We start from the raw sequence: 15,108 nt of genomic DNA on the forward strand, positions 1-15,108 counted from the left end.
AGTTTTAATGTAAATGCATATATTTGTAGATAATACTTGATTCAAGTAAAAAAAATCCAAAATAAGGTGCTCAAATGTCCGCTCCTTCGTTACCCACTTTGAAGGAAAACTTTCAAGCTTCACAAACAGCTACATATCTTGGAAAAACACCAAAAACTATAGAAATTTATAGAGCTTAGACAGGTAGTGAAAAAAGCCAAACATCGTCAATATCATACACATCCTATAAGTAATTGCATGATCAACAAAAATCCAAAATATTATATAAATGCGAAGACTAACCAAAGGGAGACCTCAGAACTTATATTCAGATCTTTATGTATAATATGATTAAGATATGCATGTAACAGCCTTTCAATATATGTGTGATCGTTTACACCCTACACAAGGTACAGGTGCCCACAAATGGGGCAAGCAAAAATCCAAAAAAAAAGAATGAATTTGAATATATAACCCATAGTTCTTTCTATGTGAAAATTGTACATACTCAGTAATGGCAGCAGCATTGATTTCCAGTAAATAACATGTGTGAAAGAATGATGCTGTAATCATTGAGCCACTATGAGATGCTTAAAGGGTTCTGAAAGAAAATCGAGTATTGTGCTTGCAGTTTCTGATAATCACATACAGACTGGACGCTTCTTCGTTAAAGACAGTTTTGTCATTAGCCAATATGAAAACCGGATGACTCAAACGAACTTCCTGAAAGATTTGGAAGCTTACGAATTGCGACAACACCAGCAGAAAGGGCAGACAAGGATGCCAAAACAAAGGCAGGTATATTTCCTCCACCAAAAAGAGCATCCCATGGACCCGCACCAAGTGACACAATCATCTAAAATTCCAACAATATATGTGAAATCAGGTTTTATGTTTTAGCAGAATGAAAAAGAGATTAATGAACTGAGAAAACAGATAAATATGAACTTTTCAATGATGAGTTCTTGCCCAGAAATAGCTTATTGATATATGATCATGTTATATTGGAACCTAGAAGTAGCTTATTTGAATTACACAGACACTTAGTCCCGAAGACTAAAACAGCTAGTAAAAAAAAATCTTCATCTCATTTTGTTTTTTACTACTATTGAAAAGAGCGTTTTGCTACAGAAAAGGCAACTTTCTAACTAAATCTTTACCAGAGAGCAAAATGTTCATTGGATCATTAATCTAAAGAAACATCTAAATTCTGTGATGACAAAAAGCAAGAGACACAACCTCAGGACCAGAATAGGAAAGACAAATATCATATTCATTTACCTGTGGAATAACTACTGCAAGATTCAGAACTCCAATTGCCAATCCTGCTCAATCATTTGCGTTTGACAGAATCAGTTGGCTATATATCGAAGCAATATCAAGCAGAAAAAGATCCTTAATAAAAAATAATGCCATGTATACCTTGCCCACCACCAGAATCAGCCGTCAACTGTGAAGTGACTGAAAAGGGAACACTATAGGTAATCTGCAAGAAAATGATTATGCATTGGAAAAGAGAATGTCTGCTGAAAGAAATACACTAAGGAGACTGATACATACAGCAAGGGGAAAACCAAGAAGAGCAAATAAAACCAACGAAGCTATTCTGATTGATCCACTCCCGCCAATTACATGTTCAATCCCCTGAGAGTATTCCCTGACAGATATCAAGCTAATGATGGCCGTGCCTGCCATACAAGCAAACACAATGAAATTGCTCATTGCCCAGACAAGCTTTGCACCCATTCGCTGACACATAGGTTGGATAAGGAAAGAACTAATGCCAAGAACAACCTATGGCAACCAAAAAAAACAAAAAATGGAACAATAGATTTAACAAATGTTTGTAAGGGAAAAAAAACAGTTTATATAATCTAACTACCTTCCTCCTTAAATTAGTCAATTAATTTTATTTTATTACGACAGCGTCTAGGAAAATTCAAATTACTGGCACTTAATTTTGAGTACTTACTGAATTCAATAGCAAACCAAATGCACCTTCTCTGACACCTTGATCATATAACTTCACTTCAGAAGAATTTCCTTTTGGATTTCCATGATAAACCTCTCTCCCCATCCAATCTGTATCGAAAAGAAAGAAAGGGAACCAGGACAACTACACATATAAACAAGATAACAATGAGAAAGAGAAAGGGACACTTATTATTTTATTTTTTAAAGTAAAGAAAATGAGAAAAGAAAGGAAAACCCGTATAAGCCTATTAATAAACAAGACTGCAATGAGAAAGAGAAAAGGAATATGATACGAACCTTGGGAGAACCACACCTCAAAAGCTAGCTATTGAGATGGGAGAGCCCAAGGTCATATAAACCCCACATTAGTTGCCCATACTTTCTAATGTAGGATCTAAATCTCATGTTTTGCATTTGGGATTTTAACATATCACCACGCTCCGTAGCCCTGACACCCACTCAGGTTGGCTGTGCGCTAGCTCCCTACTAGCCTCAGGCTAATATTACAATGTCGACGTCACCACTCATGCCGAATAATTGCAATTGGAAGACGTGGTGATGACTCTAATACCAAATAATACAAGCCTTAAAAAAACCACACCTCAAAAGTTAGCTATTGAGATGAGAGAGCTCATGGCCATATAAACCTCATATTAGTTGTTCATACTTTTCAATGTGGGATTTAAGTCTTATACCTTGTACTCGGAATTCTAACAGAACACTTATTAAAAAAAGAAAAGAAAATGATTAACTTAAACAACCCATCACACCGGGACATCATAAATGTGGATAAATAAAAACTAGATCACCTGTGTTGCATAATGTCAAAATCACAATAACATAAACACCTTCCAATGAGTATTTAGAAAATTTTAGGATAATTGCAACCTAGACCCTGTAATCACTAATAGCAGAGGGTAAGGATATTATGGTAGAACTCAGGGGGTCTAGGTAATATTTATAATGAACATCTGTTTAGCAAAAGGGTGAGGCATAATTCCTGTAACACATACCCAACTAAGAGCCATAACAATAAGCACGGAATGCATTGCAGGGGGTAAATGCCTTAAACTGGTTAATAAATTGACTAATACAGCTCCAGGCCCATCACTGAAATTTTCATCTTGATCCTCGACCTTTGGGTTGACATGCATTTGACCTACATCCCTTTCATGGACACTGTCAGCATTGTTGCAATTGAAACTGATTGGAATTGGTTTATCAGGTTTTGATTTGGAGAGGACAAGGCCATCTTGATGAGGATCATCCAATAAAGGGGCTGAATCTGATAAATGATTGGGTTGATTTACAGTAAGTGGAACCTCATCAGCAAAACATATAGTCACAAGAGTACATAGAGTAAGGAAAACCTGCAGATAGACACAGCAAATTTTTAGACTGATTCAAAATAACACAAAGGCAAATGAAATCAATACACACACAACACCAGATAATTGAAAATACTATCATATATGTGCATAGAGGAAACAAGCATCCCCATTCACAATAACTACAATAAGTAAGATTTCTCATTCAACAGCAAAATGAAGAAAAACCATTCAAAAGGAAATAAAAGAAAAAAGGTCTTAGAAAATCAGAAACATGGTGTATATGTTCAAAGGTTCTTTTTCCATCAACAGATCAACCAGAGCTTGATCATTAGGCATCAGCATATGTAATGCATTATGCATGAGCCAAATCAGATATTAATGCACAAACTAAAAATCTAAGCTCAAGCTCTTTATTGTCCTGAATTACATAACTGGGACATAAATTATGTATAAGAATTTCTCTCCAGCTGCTCATTTTTCCTTGTTTAAGTTGGCTTTCTATTTTGTTAAGCTCCATTTTAGTTTATATTTTTAATTATTTGACTCATATTTATTTACATGTTTTATCAGGATATTTATACCTTGCATTATTACAGTCACATTAGGAATGGTCTACTATAAATAGGCTTGTTTTATAGCGTTATTCATGGCTTTTCAATACAATTTCCAAAAAGCTCCTTGTAGAATATTTTCATCATTGATTTTACATTTTTCATGGAATTGAGATTATTTCTCATGGATTCAAGAGTTCATCATTTGTGAATTCAAAATATCTCCTAGCACATATCTACAGCCTATCAATTCCACTATGTCAATAAAAGAATCAGCATACTCTCTCACCAGCATGAGCAATACACACTTATAAAAAAGGAAGTCTTAATGGCTAATATACGAGACAGTATAAAAATCTTGAAAATTGCTCATTTTCATCACTGTCAGCAATAGACAATTACACAACAGGAAGTTTTGATGATATGAGAGAGTTTAAGAATCTGGCACTAGCTCAATGGTCAATTTAAACAAAACACCTACAATCAAGGCTTCAATTTTATGTTTAACAACTTCCGATAATACCTACTTTATTTCTATCATACCAATCTACAATAAAATGGATTGTAATAGAGCATTACATGTCAAAATGATCATCGCATTAAATGTACAGAGACAGTGGACACTAAAGAATTTTACCATAGAAAACTTGAATGGTTAATGCAAAATATAGAACTTTTATGCATACTACTCACCACTGCCACAAGAAAAGCTGCTTTGAGATTTCCGCAAGCCGCACAACAAGCCCTACTTGTTAGGAAAGGAAACCATCTGCCCAGATAGAATTGTTGAATACATAATCGCCCAAACATGTAGGGGATTATGTATTCTTTGGGGTTCAGAGATGAATTATGATAACCAAGTTTCTAAGAAGTTAATGAAGTGAGCATATATACTGAACTCAATAAAGATTTAAGCACCAAAAAGATGCATATGCTCATAAACAGATATGTGACTTAACCCAGAAACTGTTTCCAAAATGTTTACCTGTGCCAATCTCCACTAGCACCAGCCGAAAATCCCAGGATGTTTCCAACAGCCATCCATGAACAGAATATAGCATTAGCTGAATTGCGTTGATCAGGACCTAAGGCATTAAAATGATTTGTAACACATTGTGATTTGCATTAAAGGAATCTCTTCCAGATAAAAGGCTAAACATATAGAGACCACAACATTAATACTTTAACATAAGATAGTTAAAAAAACCTGATAAATCAGCCAAAAGTGCACGAGCTGGTCCCTACAAAAGAAATAGAAGTGCCATTGTTTCTTCAGCATATAGATAGCAGCTAAAGGCATTTCTTTTTGAGCAGAAGGGAATAGCACGGAAGAGCAATTATGAAAATGTTAGGAACCTCCAAAACAGAACAAATACTCCAGTATGAAACAATGCTAGCAACAAAATGTATCACCTCCTCCCAAGGCCATAGCCTCCAAATCAGCTAAAGACGCCCTAAACTCAAAGACGATACCCCTATTTATTCTACCAATATCCTAATTTTCAAATTCAGGTACTATCCTAATCAAATATGCTGTATTAATTAAATACATAATATATTATCTTAATAATATATTCTTAATTAATTAATTAATTAATTATCATTATTATTATCTAATCCTAACAGAAAACAAGCTTACCTGTACTGTATTGTTAGCAAGATCCAGCATCCAAAAGCCGATAACAAATATAAAGGCAGCTCTTGTTCGAGTTCCTTTGAATACACTGCATTTGCATGGATGAGACAGTTACTTTTGAATTTGGATTAAAATTTGTGGAATATATGAAGAGGAATCAAAATACAAATAGAACCTGCAATCCTCCTTAGTATCACCAATTATATAACCAATGTCCGCAGAAAACCCGATTATTATCACCTAATAGCAAGGCCTCATTTAGCTGATACAGAATGACATATTTAACCAAAAAAAAAAAAGTGAGTCATCAATGCTTACAGCAACTGAAATCATAAGAGATCCTGCAAGAATGAATGGCCTCCTTCTTCCATACTTTGAAGTGCATTTATCACTCCATATACCAACACAAGGTTGAACCTAAATGCAGAAAACAAAATAACTCAGACAGCCAATTTTTAATTAAAATATACAATTGGTAGCAGACATGTACAATTTTCTAGTTTATTTTTGATAGGGAAGTCAGCAAGAATACACCATCACATGCAAAGTCATAATGAAGACCAAAGGAAGGTACCAGAAGACAGCTCCAACCAAGACCAGTACACTGGACATTATCCAAACCTTAAACACCGAGAAATCCAAACTAACAAGTGCCTTTTCATCAAGTAACCAAATTCGTTTGGTTGGGAACTATATTTCCCCAACCAAATTTATTTTGGTAAGATGGAATTAAAGGTAAGATACACATGATGATAGAAATGAAAAAAAAAATCTATACATCTTCAAACAGTGCACTAAAATGCTAATACATTTAATAAAATTCCAATATTATAACTTCATTAGATTGATTAGAAGAACATGTAGAGGGACAAATGATGAATTTACATTTAATAAAATTCCAATATTATAACTTCATTAGATTGATTAGAAGAACATGTAGAGGGACAAATGATGAATTTGGTGCTGAAATAACTGTAATGTACCAAAACAGCCCAGCCAAAATCAGCCACACTTATGGATATGTGGAAAAAGCAACCCCCAGCATTTGGTGGTTGTGGTGGTGGGCAGCCTGAGATACATTTAGCTCAGCCTCTACCAACTGAGAGGTTATAAAATTCAGTTCAGACATGAAACAGTATCACTGAGAGAATTTTATCCATTCAAACTGATATAAATGATCAGATCATGCTCATGTCAGACTGAAATTCTAATATAATGTGTTGCAAACTAGATGATACACATTAATGCACAAAGCATCCAGTAGCAAACTGTAATCAGCAAACTCATCTCCATATTGAGTTTGAAGAATTAAAGCTCTGGATACATAATCAAACAACTGGGAGAAGATTAAAAGGATTAGAGAAGAGAAGAAAAATGATAGCCATGACCTACCACAAGGCCTGTAATGGGGCCACAGAGCCAAATGAATGAAGAAAAGGCGTGCTCTATTCCAAGTGTCTGTATAAGCCATAAGGGGAACAGTTAAGCAAAATGAAAGCTGTACACACCAAAACTTAATCTAAACAGAGCATCAAAACTGTTTCTGACAAGCTAGATCGCAAGAACAGAAAATAAAGATAAATAATCTATCAATTTAGATTTACTAAACTTTTGTAATCATCATTCCCTTTATCCTCACCCCAAGGCAATCCTTACACTCATTAAAAGTAATAAAAACCTGCAAATGTCTGCACTCTACCCAATTGTTTTTATAATTTCAACTTTTACCATTGGAAACTAAAGGTTAAAAGGGAGTCAAATACAAGGCTAACAGCATACAGTTTCATACTATACTAGGGAATACAACTACATAATGTAAGAACAAATAAGCAGTTATGTTAAATGATGATAAAAGTGACCAGCCATGCTCATCCCCTCCAGTTGCCATCTATTGTTCAATATTAAATTGAACTCCAGTTAAAAACATGTCACATTAATACAATTTTCAGAAAAAAAAAAAAAAAAAAAAAGCTCCTCTCATGTCCTTGCTGTTTAATTTCCAAGACTGGAGTTTACATGGGATATCATCTTCCAAGTTTTTTGGGCTTTTTTTTTTTTCATTACCTGAGAAATGCAAAAGTTCAGCATATTTAACAATATAAAGGCTGGCCACTTTTGTTAGAGCAATTCATATTCCAGCAAAAGTATCACATGCGGAAACTCTTCCATGAGTAACAATTAAAGAAAAATTGCCTTCAGGAGCATGAGATACAAGTTTCGGATTATTATATGTCAATCTCTAACTTTGCTACCAAGAAAAACTCCCATTCCATACAATCTAAATGAAATAGCAACACACATCAAGGCAAGCTTTTGTCTTTCATGACTAATAGCTATTAATCATTTGGTAAAATGAAGGGCAATGAAAATATATCCAATTGGCTCGATAAAGCATAAAATCTATGATATTTTATAATAACAATCAATATAAATTTAACAAAATCGCGAAAAAATCTAAATTGATCAACCTTAAAAAAAAAACACAACGCAGCGCCAGATCCACGGAGAGAGGGAAAGCAGACCTGAATGTAAGGAGTTAATAAAGAAAGTTGCAAGGCCCAACCGAACTGAACACCGGCGGCAACTGTACAACTGAGAATAAGAGTAAACAAGCTACACTGTTTGGATCTGACAGCAAAATTGGAGTTTCCGTTGGAAATCGTTACTTGAGAAGATGAATTAGAATTCAAGTCGATCCGACGGAGATGAAGCTCATCGGTTCCAACCATCTCCACTTCCGCCTCCTTCTTAAGGTTCCTATATGGAACCTTAAACGACACTGAATCCGCCATTACTGGTTATGTCCCGCTTAACTTAGTTGTTTTACATTCAAATTAAAATAGAATATTATTATTGATGACAGATTCGGTTGTATTTTGTAGGGTTAGAAAATTATAGAACTATGAAATGAACGAGATCAAATTTGGGCGGGTGAGGAGTAAACTGGTGAGACGACTCGGGATTTCGGTCAGTTCTAATACGTTGCAAGTGCATCATGTGTCATGCTGTAGTGAACCACTGCTTTACACCTGGAGATTCTGGAGAATGGTTTGGTCCCATCATGCTATGACTTGACTTAATTTTACATTTTTAAATTTTTACATCCTAGTCATGAAGTAACATCTACTCAAAGTGACTCAGAGATATTGAATCGGGGACGTACATTGAGCAGCCGGAAAGAACTTTGGTAATTAAAAAATAAAAATATTATATAGTTAAATATTATTTTATTTTTAATTTAAAATAATATAATTATATAAAAAATATTATATATATAAAAATAATAAAAAATAAATATGCTTACCCAATCCGTAAAAATTAAATATATGATACAATTATTCCGACTTTTGTTGACGATAATTGATTTGACCATATAGTTAATAATTCTTCCCTTCATCCAGTTGAAAGAATAGACTCTATTTTGCTTCCGGGAAAATCGTGAATTAAGACTTTTCTTCCTGGCTTGGCAATTCTAAGTAAGATCCAATGAATGGCAAAAGGGGTGAAACAATCCAAGTTCAACACAACTACAGAAACTTATAATGTTAAAAGGGATGATTGATTGAGTCAATATTTAACATTGCGACTACCCAAGTTAGCAGCGGCTTTAGACGCGCGACATAGAGCTTGCTTTCCAGCAAAGAGTTTATTTAATATTCAGACTCACACTGAGAAAGACAGATGTTTCTTGAGAATAAGCATCTTTAAATGTAACAAATGCAGAAAACGCATAAGCACCAGATCGATCTGTCTGTCCCAAACAATATAATCCCATATCAGAAACAATGGACTACAAAAAATGATGCATATAAAACACAAACATTAACTATTAATTAATAGTAAAAACTATTTAACAAGAATTATTAAAATAAAATGAACTGGGAGGCAGTGGCTGGCCACACACCGCAAGAACAGAAACTCCCTTCAATCACTCCACCGCTTGGACCGAGGGTCAAGCAAATATCATATATCAAACCTTACCATAGATTCGTAAACTGAACTTCCTACTATAATGTATGAGTCCCATAAAATTAAACAAAAATATGCAACAAACAAAAATATTCACATTTGAAAGCACACCATCCAAGCCATAACGAACCCATTTTAAAGCCCGCATATATCATCAGTAGATAGACAACATTATTAACAAGGGGTTTGAACATATATATATAGTCAACTCAATAATATATTTATAATACATAAAGCTCGACTGAATAGACTAGTATCGAATTGTAAGGTTTGAAAGTCTTAACTAAATCCTAGGATAACTATATACGGGAATATCTCAATTAACAAGCCAATCACATATTGCTTTCACAATAGCATAAATCAAACATACAAACTGCAAAATGTAAAAGAACGCGGCAACAATCTCGAAACAATAAATAATGATAAAATAAAAATACAGAACTAGGAAAGGAAACGGATCTAGTATTTCGTTGAGAGACAGTCGTAGTAACAGACGATTTCAACTTGATCGATTGCACCAGAGAAAGCGAAATATTCGTACAAGTCTTTCTCGTAGTCTTAGGTGACAGCCCTGTTACTTCTATCATATATGTTTCTCAATTCATCATCTTCAAATCTTATATTATCAAATCCTAACTTGATCTATTTTCACCCAGATCAAACATCTAATTAACAATTATGATTACTAACCAAGGAACAGTGGAGGCTAATTAGAACAATGAACTATAAAATAAAAAGTAATTAAAGCTTATTACAAAATTATTGGACAAACTAAGCAAATTACCTGTTGGAAACCTATTGCGGACGTTGTGCAACACCGCAACCGGCGCAGACGAAGAGTAAAATTAAGAAGACGAGAGAAGATTTGAATTAGTGAGGGAGAGAAGTCGACACAGTGCTTGGCTTTCAAAATTAATTCTACTGCTTCTTCCCATGTCCATTTTTATACAATCTTATGTAACAGTAAAAGCCTTCATTTCCGAGTAACAAACAACAGTGTATAGATGAAAGTAAAAATAGGAAAAAAAAACAACCAAAACGACAACATTTCTGGATGCAAATCATAACTCGCTAAACAACAGTCGAATTAACTACAAGCAACACCGTATGAAGGTAAATCGTTCAAATAAACTGCCGCCACTTCACGTTCCTTCTCTTCTAGATTGAGACTCTTTCGCGCCAGATCAATCTGCGACACTTCCCCCTCCCTAGCTTTCAATGCTGGACATAAAATATGTCTCTATCTATGCACTAAATCAAAATACACAAAGATAGAAACAAAATAAATATTAGTGGAATACCAAAATTACTAGCCTTTCGCCATTGCTTAATGATTTGCTACATAATAAACTACTGAAAACTTTGAATGTTGTGTCTTTTAGGTGATTTGATTTTACAGTATATGATGTATATGTGCTTTTTAAAAAATCATTCACCTAGAAACCTTGAAGATGGCTTAAATACACCCTACAATATAGGATGTAAATTGAAGAATATAAAAGAAAAGGAGTTACAAATCACTCAGTCATTAACTGCTTTAAGCAATTATCCAATTGAGAAGGGACAATTACCAAAATGAAGGGAAATTGACATTTTCCCACTTGGTCCGTTGTTAGGTGCTTGGTTCAGGCGAGCTCTCACTCGGCCTCTGCCCCGTCGCGGAATGGTTCCTGACGTGAAGAAGCTCTCAAGGAAGTTACAATTTAATAATTGTAGAGTATATTTTGGTGGAAAGATCACTGTGTTGTTTTTCATTAATCTCTCTTTTTTATACAATTTTTGGGAAAGTTGAAAATAACTAAATAACTACTCGTTGCACATCTCCTACGAAACTAGGAAAATGCTGAAAATGGCCATAGTTCATGGCTGCAACAGAAAACAATAACATAACGTCTCCTACGAAACTAGGAAAATGCTGAAAATGGCCATAGATCATGGCTGCAACAGAAAGCAATAACATAACAAAAATTAAAAAGGTCATAACTACAAAATAAAGATGCTGAATTCTTGGCCACGTAACATTCCACCTCCCTTGAAAAGGGCCTTGTTCGCAAGGCCGTTAAGGAACTTGATCCATGTTTGCACCGTCGTTGATCTCTGGCAAGGACTCCTCCACCATGAAATGATTCTTGAGCTGTTTTTTGATTAATGAAATGTGCACAACTGGGTGAACTTTACTCCTTTCAGGTAAGAGTAATTTGTAGGCCACTGGCCCAATACGCTCAATGATCTTGTAAGGGCCGTAGTATCTTGCGGATAATTTATACTGTCGATCCTTAGTCAAGGAATGTTGTCGGTACGGTTGTAGTTTAAGGTAGACCCAATCTCCTACTTCAAAGTGGCGTTCCTTCCTTCCTTGATCATATGTTGCCTTCATCCTTTCTTTGGTTTTAGTAAGTTGCTGGTGTAGCTGGCACAAGACTTGATCCCTCTGTCGTAGCTCTTGGTCCACATCAGTGTCTTTTGCTGTTCCGAGTTCGTAGAAAGTCAAGACTGGTAGGGGTCGACCATAAACTACCTCAAACGGTGTAAACCCCGTGGAAGAGTGCCAACTTGTATTGTAGCAAAACTCTGCCCAAGGTAGCCATCGGGTCTATTGTTTTGGGTGGTTTCCTATAAAACAGTGTAAGTACATTTCAAGGGTTCGGTTTGTTACCTTTATTTGTCCGTCCGTCTGCGGGTAATATGATGAAGAGAAACGAAACTCTGTCCCTTGTAGCCGGAACAATTCTTTCCAGAATGAACTAGTGAATAAGGGGTCCCGATCGCTTACAATAGACTGTGGTACGCCGTATAATTTGAGGATATTTTCATAATATGCTTAGGCAACATTATTTGCAGTGACTGGTGTTACCATTGCAATGAAGTGTGCCATCTTAGACAATCGATCCACCACTACCATAATTATTGTTTTACCTCTGGAATTTGGAAGGCCGGTGATGAAATCCATGGAAACCTCAGTCCATACAATAGTGGGTGTTGGCAATGGTTGTAGAAGCTCGGATGGTGTGCCTTGTTCTCTCTTATTCGTTTGGCAAATATCACATGCTTTGATGGTTTCCAATACCTATTTCTTCATTCTTTGCCAGTAGAATTGGGATTGTATACATTAGAGGGTTTTGTGGAGCCCTTCGTGAATGGCAGAATGGATACCTTGAATGACGTCTATTATTAATGGAGAAGAGGGTAATAAGTAAATCCGTTCTTTGTAAAAAAGTATTCCATCCTTGTATGCCCATGGTCCAAGCAATTCCCCTTCTTGGAACAATTTATGCAATCTTTGCATCTCTACATGGCTTTTGTTTTCTTCTTGAATGGTTTCTAGCCAGATAGGAACTAACACTGATATTGCCATCATTTGTGTTGGTTCTTCTCTTCTGGAGAGAGCGTTTGCTGCTGAGTTCTCTTTCCCTTGCTTGTACTCAATGGAGAAGTCATATCCCATGAGTTTACTAAGCCACCTTTGTTTAGCTGGGGTGGTGATTCTTTGGCTCCACAAATATTTTAGACTTTTGTGGTCGGTACCACAAATGTCCTTCCTAGAAGGTAGGGTTGCCATTTTTGTACTGCAAGCACTAGTGCCAACATTTATTTTTCATAGGTGGATAAAGTTGCATTCCTTCCTTTTAGAGCTTGGCTAAAGAAGGCTATTGGTTTTTTTTCTTGAGTAAGCACTGCACCCACACCAAAATTAGAGGCATCACATTCAATAATAAAGGTTTTAGTGAAGTCAGGTAAAACCAATACCGATCCATGTGTCATCACCTTTTTAATTTCCAAAAATACACTTTCGACTTTAGAAGACCACTGGAAGTTATTCTTTTTCAACATATCAGTTAATGGTGCTACGATCTTTCTGTAATCCTTGATAAATTTTTGATAATACCTCGTCAGCCCTAAGAACCCCTGTAGTGCAGTAACTGAATTCGGCTTGGGCCAGTCTTTTATGGTAGCAATTTTGCTTGGTTCCATTCTTAGTTCTCCTTCCTTGATAATGTGTCCTAGATATTGTACTTCTGTGGTTCCAAAACAACATTTTTCCAAAAATTCATAGTGCCCATCATGTGTGTGGAATGTCGTCTTTTCCACATTTATAGGATGCATCGGTGATGGCACCCAGCTCGCAAGTTTAGCTTGGAAAAATATTTGGCTCTATGTAGTTCATCCAATAGTTTCGTCAATCATCGGTATAGGAAACTTGTCCTTGATAGTAGCCAAATTGAGGGCTCTATAATCCACACAAAATCGCCAGGACCCATCTTTTTTTTGACTAGTAGTACTGGGGATGAGTATGGACTGGTGCTAGGTCTGATTATCCTACTTTCCAGCATTTCTTCCACTAACTTTTCTATTTCTTTTTTTTGGAAATATAGGTATCGGTAGGGCCTCACAGAGATAGGATCACTTCTTGACTGTAAATTAATTTGATGACTACGAGTTCGGTCTGGGGGAAGGCCTTTGGGCTTCTGAAAAATTTGATAATATTGCTTAAAAATCTGGGTCAAACCTGAGTGCTAGCACTTGGTTTTAGAGATCAATGTTGTCCCTTCTTTCGTTTCCTCTCATCCCCATCTTTTTGTCCTACAATCAGCTGCATCAAGGTCTCACGCCCCCCATTGGCCCAAAGTTCCTTCTTCATGTGGTGTCGATCGATCGCTCGAGCTGCCAAGGTTCTTTCACCTATGAGAATCACTACTCGCCCCTACCATTGAAATTCCATCGTCATCCTTGTGAAATCCCAGATAATCAGTCCAAGCATTGTTAGCTACTGTGCTCCAAGCAGGACATCACACCCCTCTAAGGCGATCACGAAAAATTCCATCTGGAATGAATTCCCTTGGATTTTAATTGGGGTATTTGGGAGGCGACCCATGCAAGGAAGTTTCTCACCATTAGTTACCATCATACTCAACCGCGCCCTTTTATCTGTTTTTAGCCCAAGTCATGTCACCCATGCTCGATTAAGGAAATTGTGGGAGCTTCCAGTGTCCAATAGAACCACCAACGAACGCCTCTTGATCTTGGCTAGAACCCGCATGATTTGTGGTGCAATAGTCCCAGTGATGGCATAAAGGGAGATTTTGGCTACCTCTAGTTTGGTTTCGGGTTCCTCCCTTACGTCAATATCTCCCTCGTCTTCTAGTTCGCAATCGATGAGAAATAGTCATTTACAATGGTGCCTTGAGGTGTAGGTTTCATCACAATTATAACATAGATTCCAACATCGACGGTCCTGGATCTCCTTAGTGAAAAGTTGCTTGATTGGTGAGTTGGTAACGTGTTGTATCTGACTTGATATTTGTTTTTGTTTTTGGTGATTTTGAGTGGTTTGGTTGTAGGTAATATGTTTGGGTTCTAAGTTTGTGGTTTTTTTTTTTTAATTCTGGTATTTGGATTCATATAGGCGTGTAAGACCAGTAGCGTAGGGGAGAGTTTATGGATTTGTAGCCTGCATATCAGCTCGGATGGTCTCCCGGAGCCCATTGACGAAACAACTAATCTGTTGTTGTTTTGTTAGCGAACCAGCTCTTACAAGAAGCCGATCAAATTGAGTGTGGTATTCACGAACTGACCCCGTCTGTGTGAGCTTAGTAAGCTCTCTATAGAAATCATCCAGAAGTGTCGGTCCGTAATGCTTATTTATTGCCTACTTGAATTCCTCCCAGGT

General features: G+C 36.3%; 1 protein-coding gene and 1 long non-coding RNA gene across 4 annotated transcripts; both read right to left on the reverse strand.

Moving 5' to 3' along the window:
• Nucleotides 1–338: 338 nt before the first annotated feature.
• On the reverse strand, nucleotides 339–8,460 carry LOC123214506 (sucrose transport protein SUC3). 3 transcript variants are annotated; one of them, XM_044634308.1, is made up of 14 exons: nucleotides 7,940–8,460; nucleotides 6,864–6,929; nucleotides 5,790–5,888; nucleotides 5,647–5,711; nucleotides 5,475–5,559; nucleotides 5,043–5,076; nucleotides 4,821–4,920; nucleotides 4,529–4,604; nucleotides 2,967–3,323; nucleotides 1,952–2,095; nucleotides 1,540–1,773; nucleotides 1,402–1,465; nucleotides 1,261–1,304; nucleotides 339–835 (listed from the first exon to the last, which is right to left on the reverse strand). In XM_044634308.1, the coding sequence occupies exons 1-14, from the start codon at nucleotides 8,261–8,263 to the stop codon at nucleotides 665–667; spliced, it is 1,863 nt and encodes a 620-aa protein (XP_044490243.1). In that variant the 5' UTR covers nucleotides 8,264–8,460; the 3' UTR covers nucleotides 339–664. The 3 variants fall into 3 exon arrangements, with proteins under 3 accessions (XP_044490243.1, XP_044490244.1, XP_044490245.1); XM_044634309.1 differs by having other exon boundaries at nucleotides 7,994–8,456; XM_044634310.1 differs by lacking the exons at nucleotides 6,864–6,929; nucleotides 7,940–8,460 and having other exon boundaries at nucleotides 5,647–5,689; nucleotides 5,793–5,856.
• Nucleotides 8,461–9,014: 554 nt separating this feature from the next.
• On the reverse strand, nucleotides 9,015–10,332 carry LOC123212978. The gene is made up of 2 exons (XR_006501638.1): nucleotides 10,225–10,332; nucleotides 9,015–9,222 (listed from the first exon to the last, which is right to left on the reverse strand). It is a non-coding gene; the product is annotated as an uncharacterized LOC123212978 (long non-coding RNA).
• Between the last annotated feature and the right edge of the window lie 4,776 nt (nucleotides 10,333–15,108).

This window comes from Mangifera indica, chromosome 4 (genome assembly GCF_011075055.1).
Source record: "Mangifera indica cultivar Alphonso chromosome 4, CATAS_Mindica_2.1, whole genome shotgun sequence".
Lineage (NCBI taxonomy): Eukaryota > Viridiplantae > Streptophyta > Magnoliopsida > Sapindales > Anacardiaceae > Mangifera > Mangifera indica.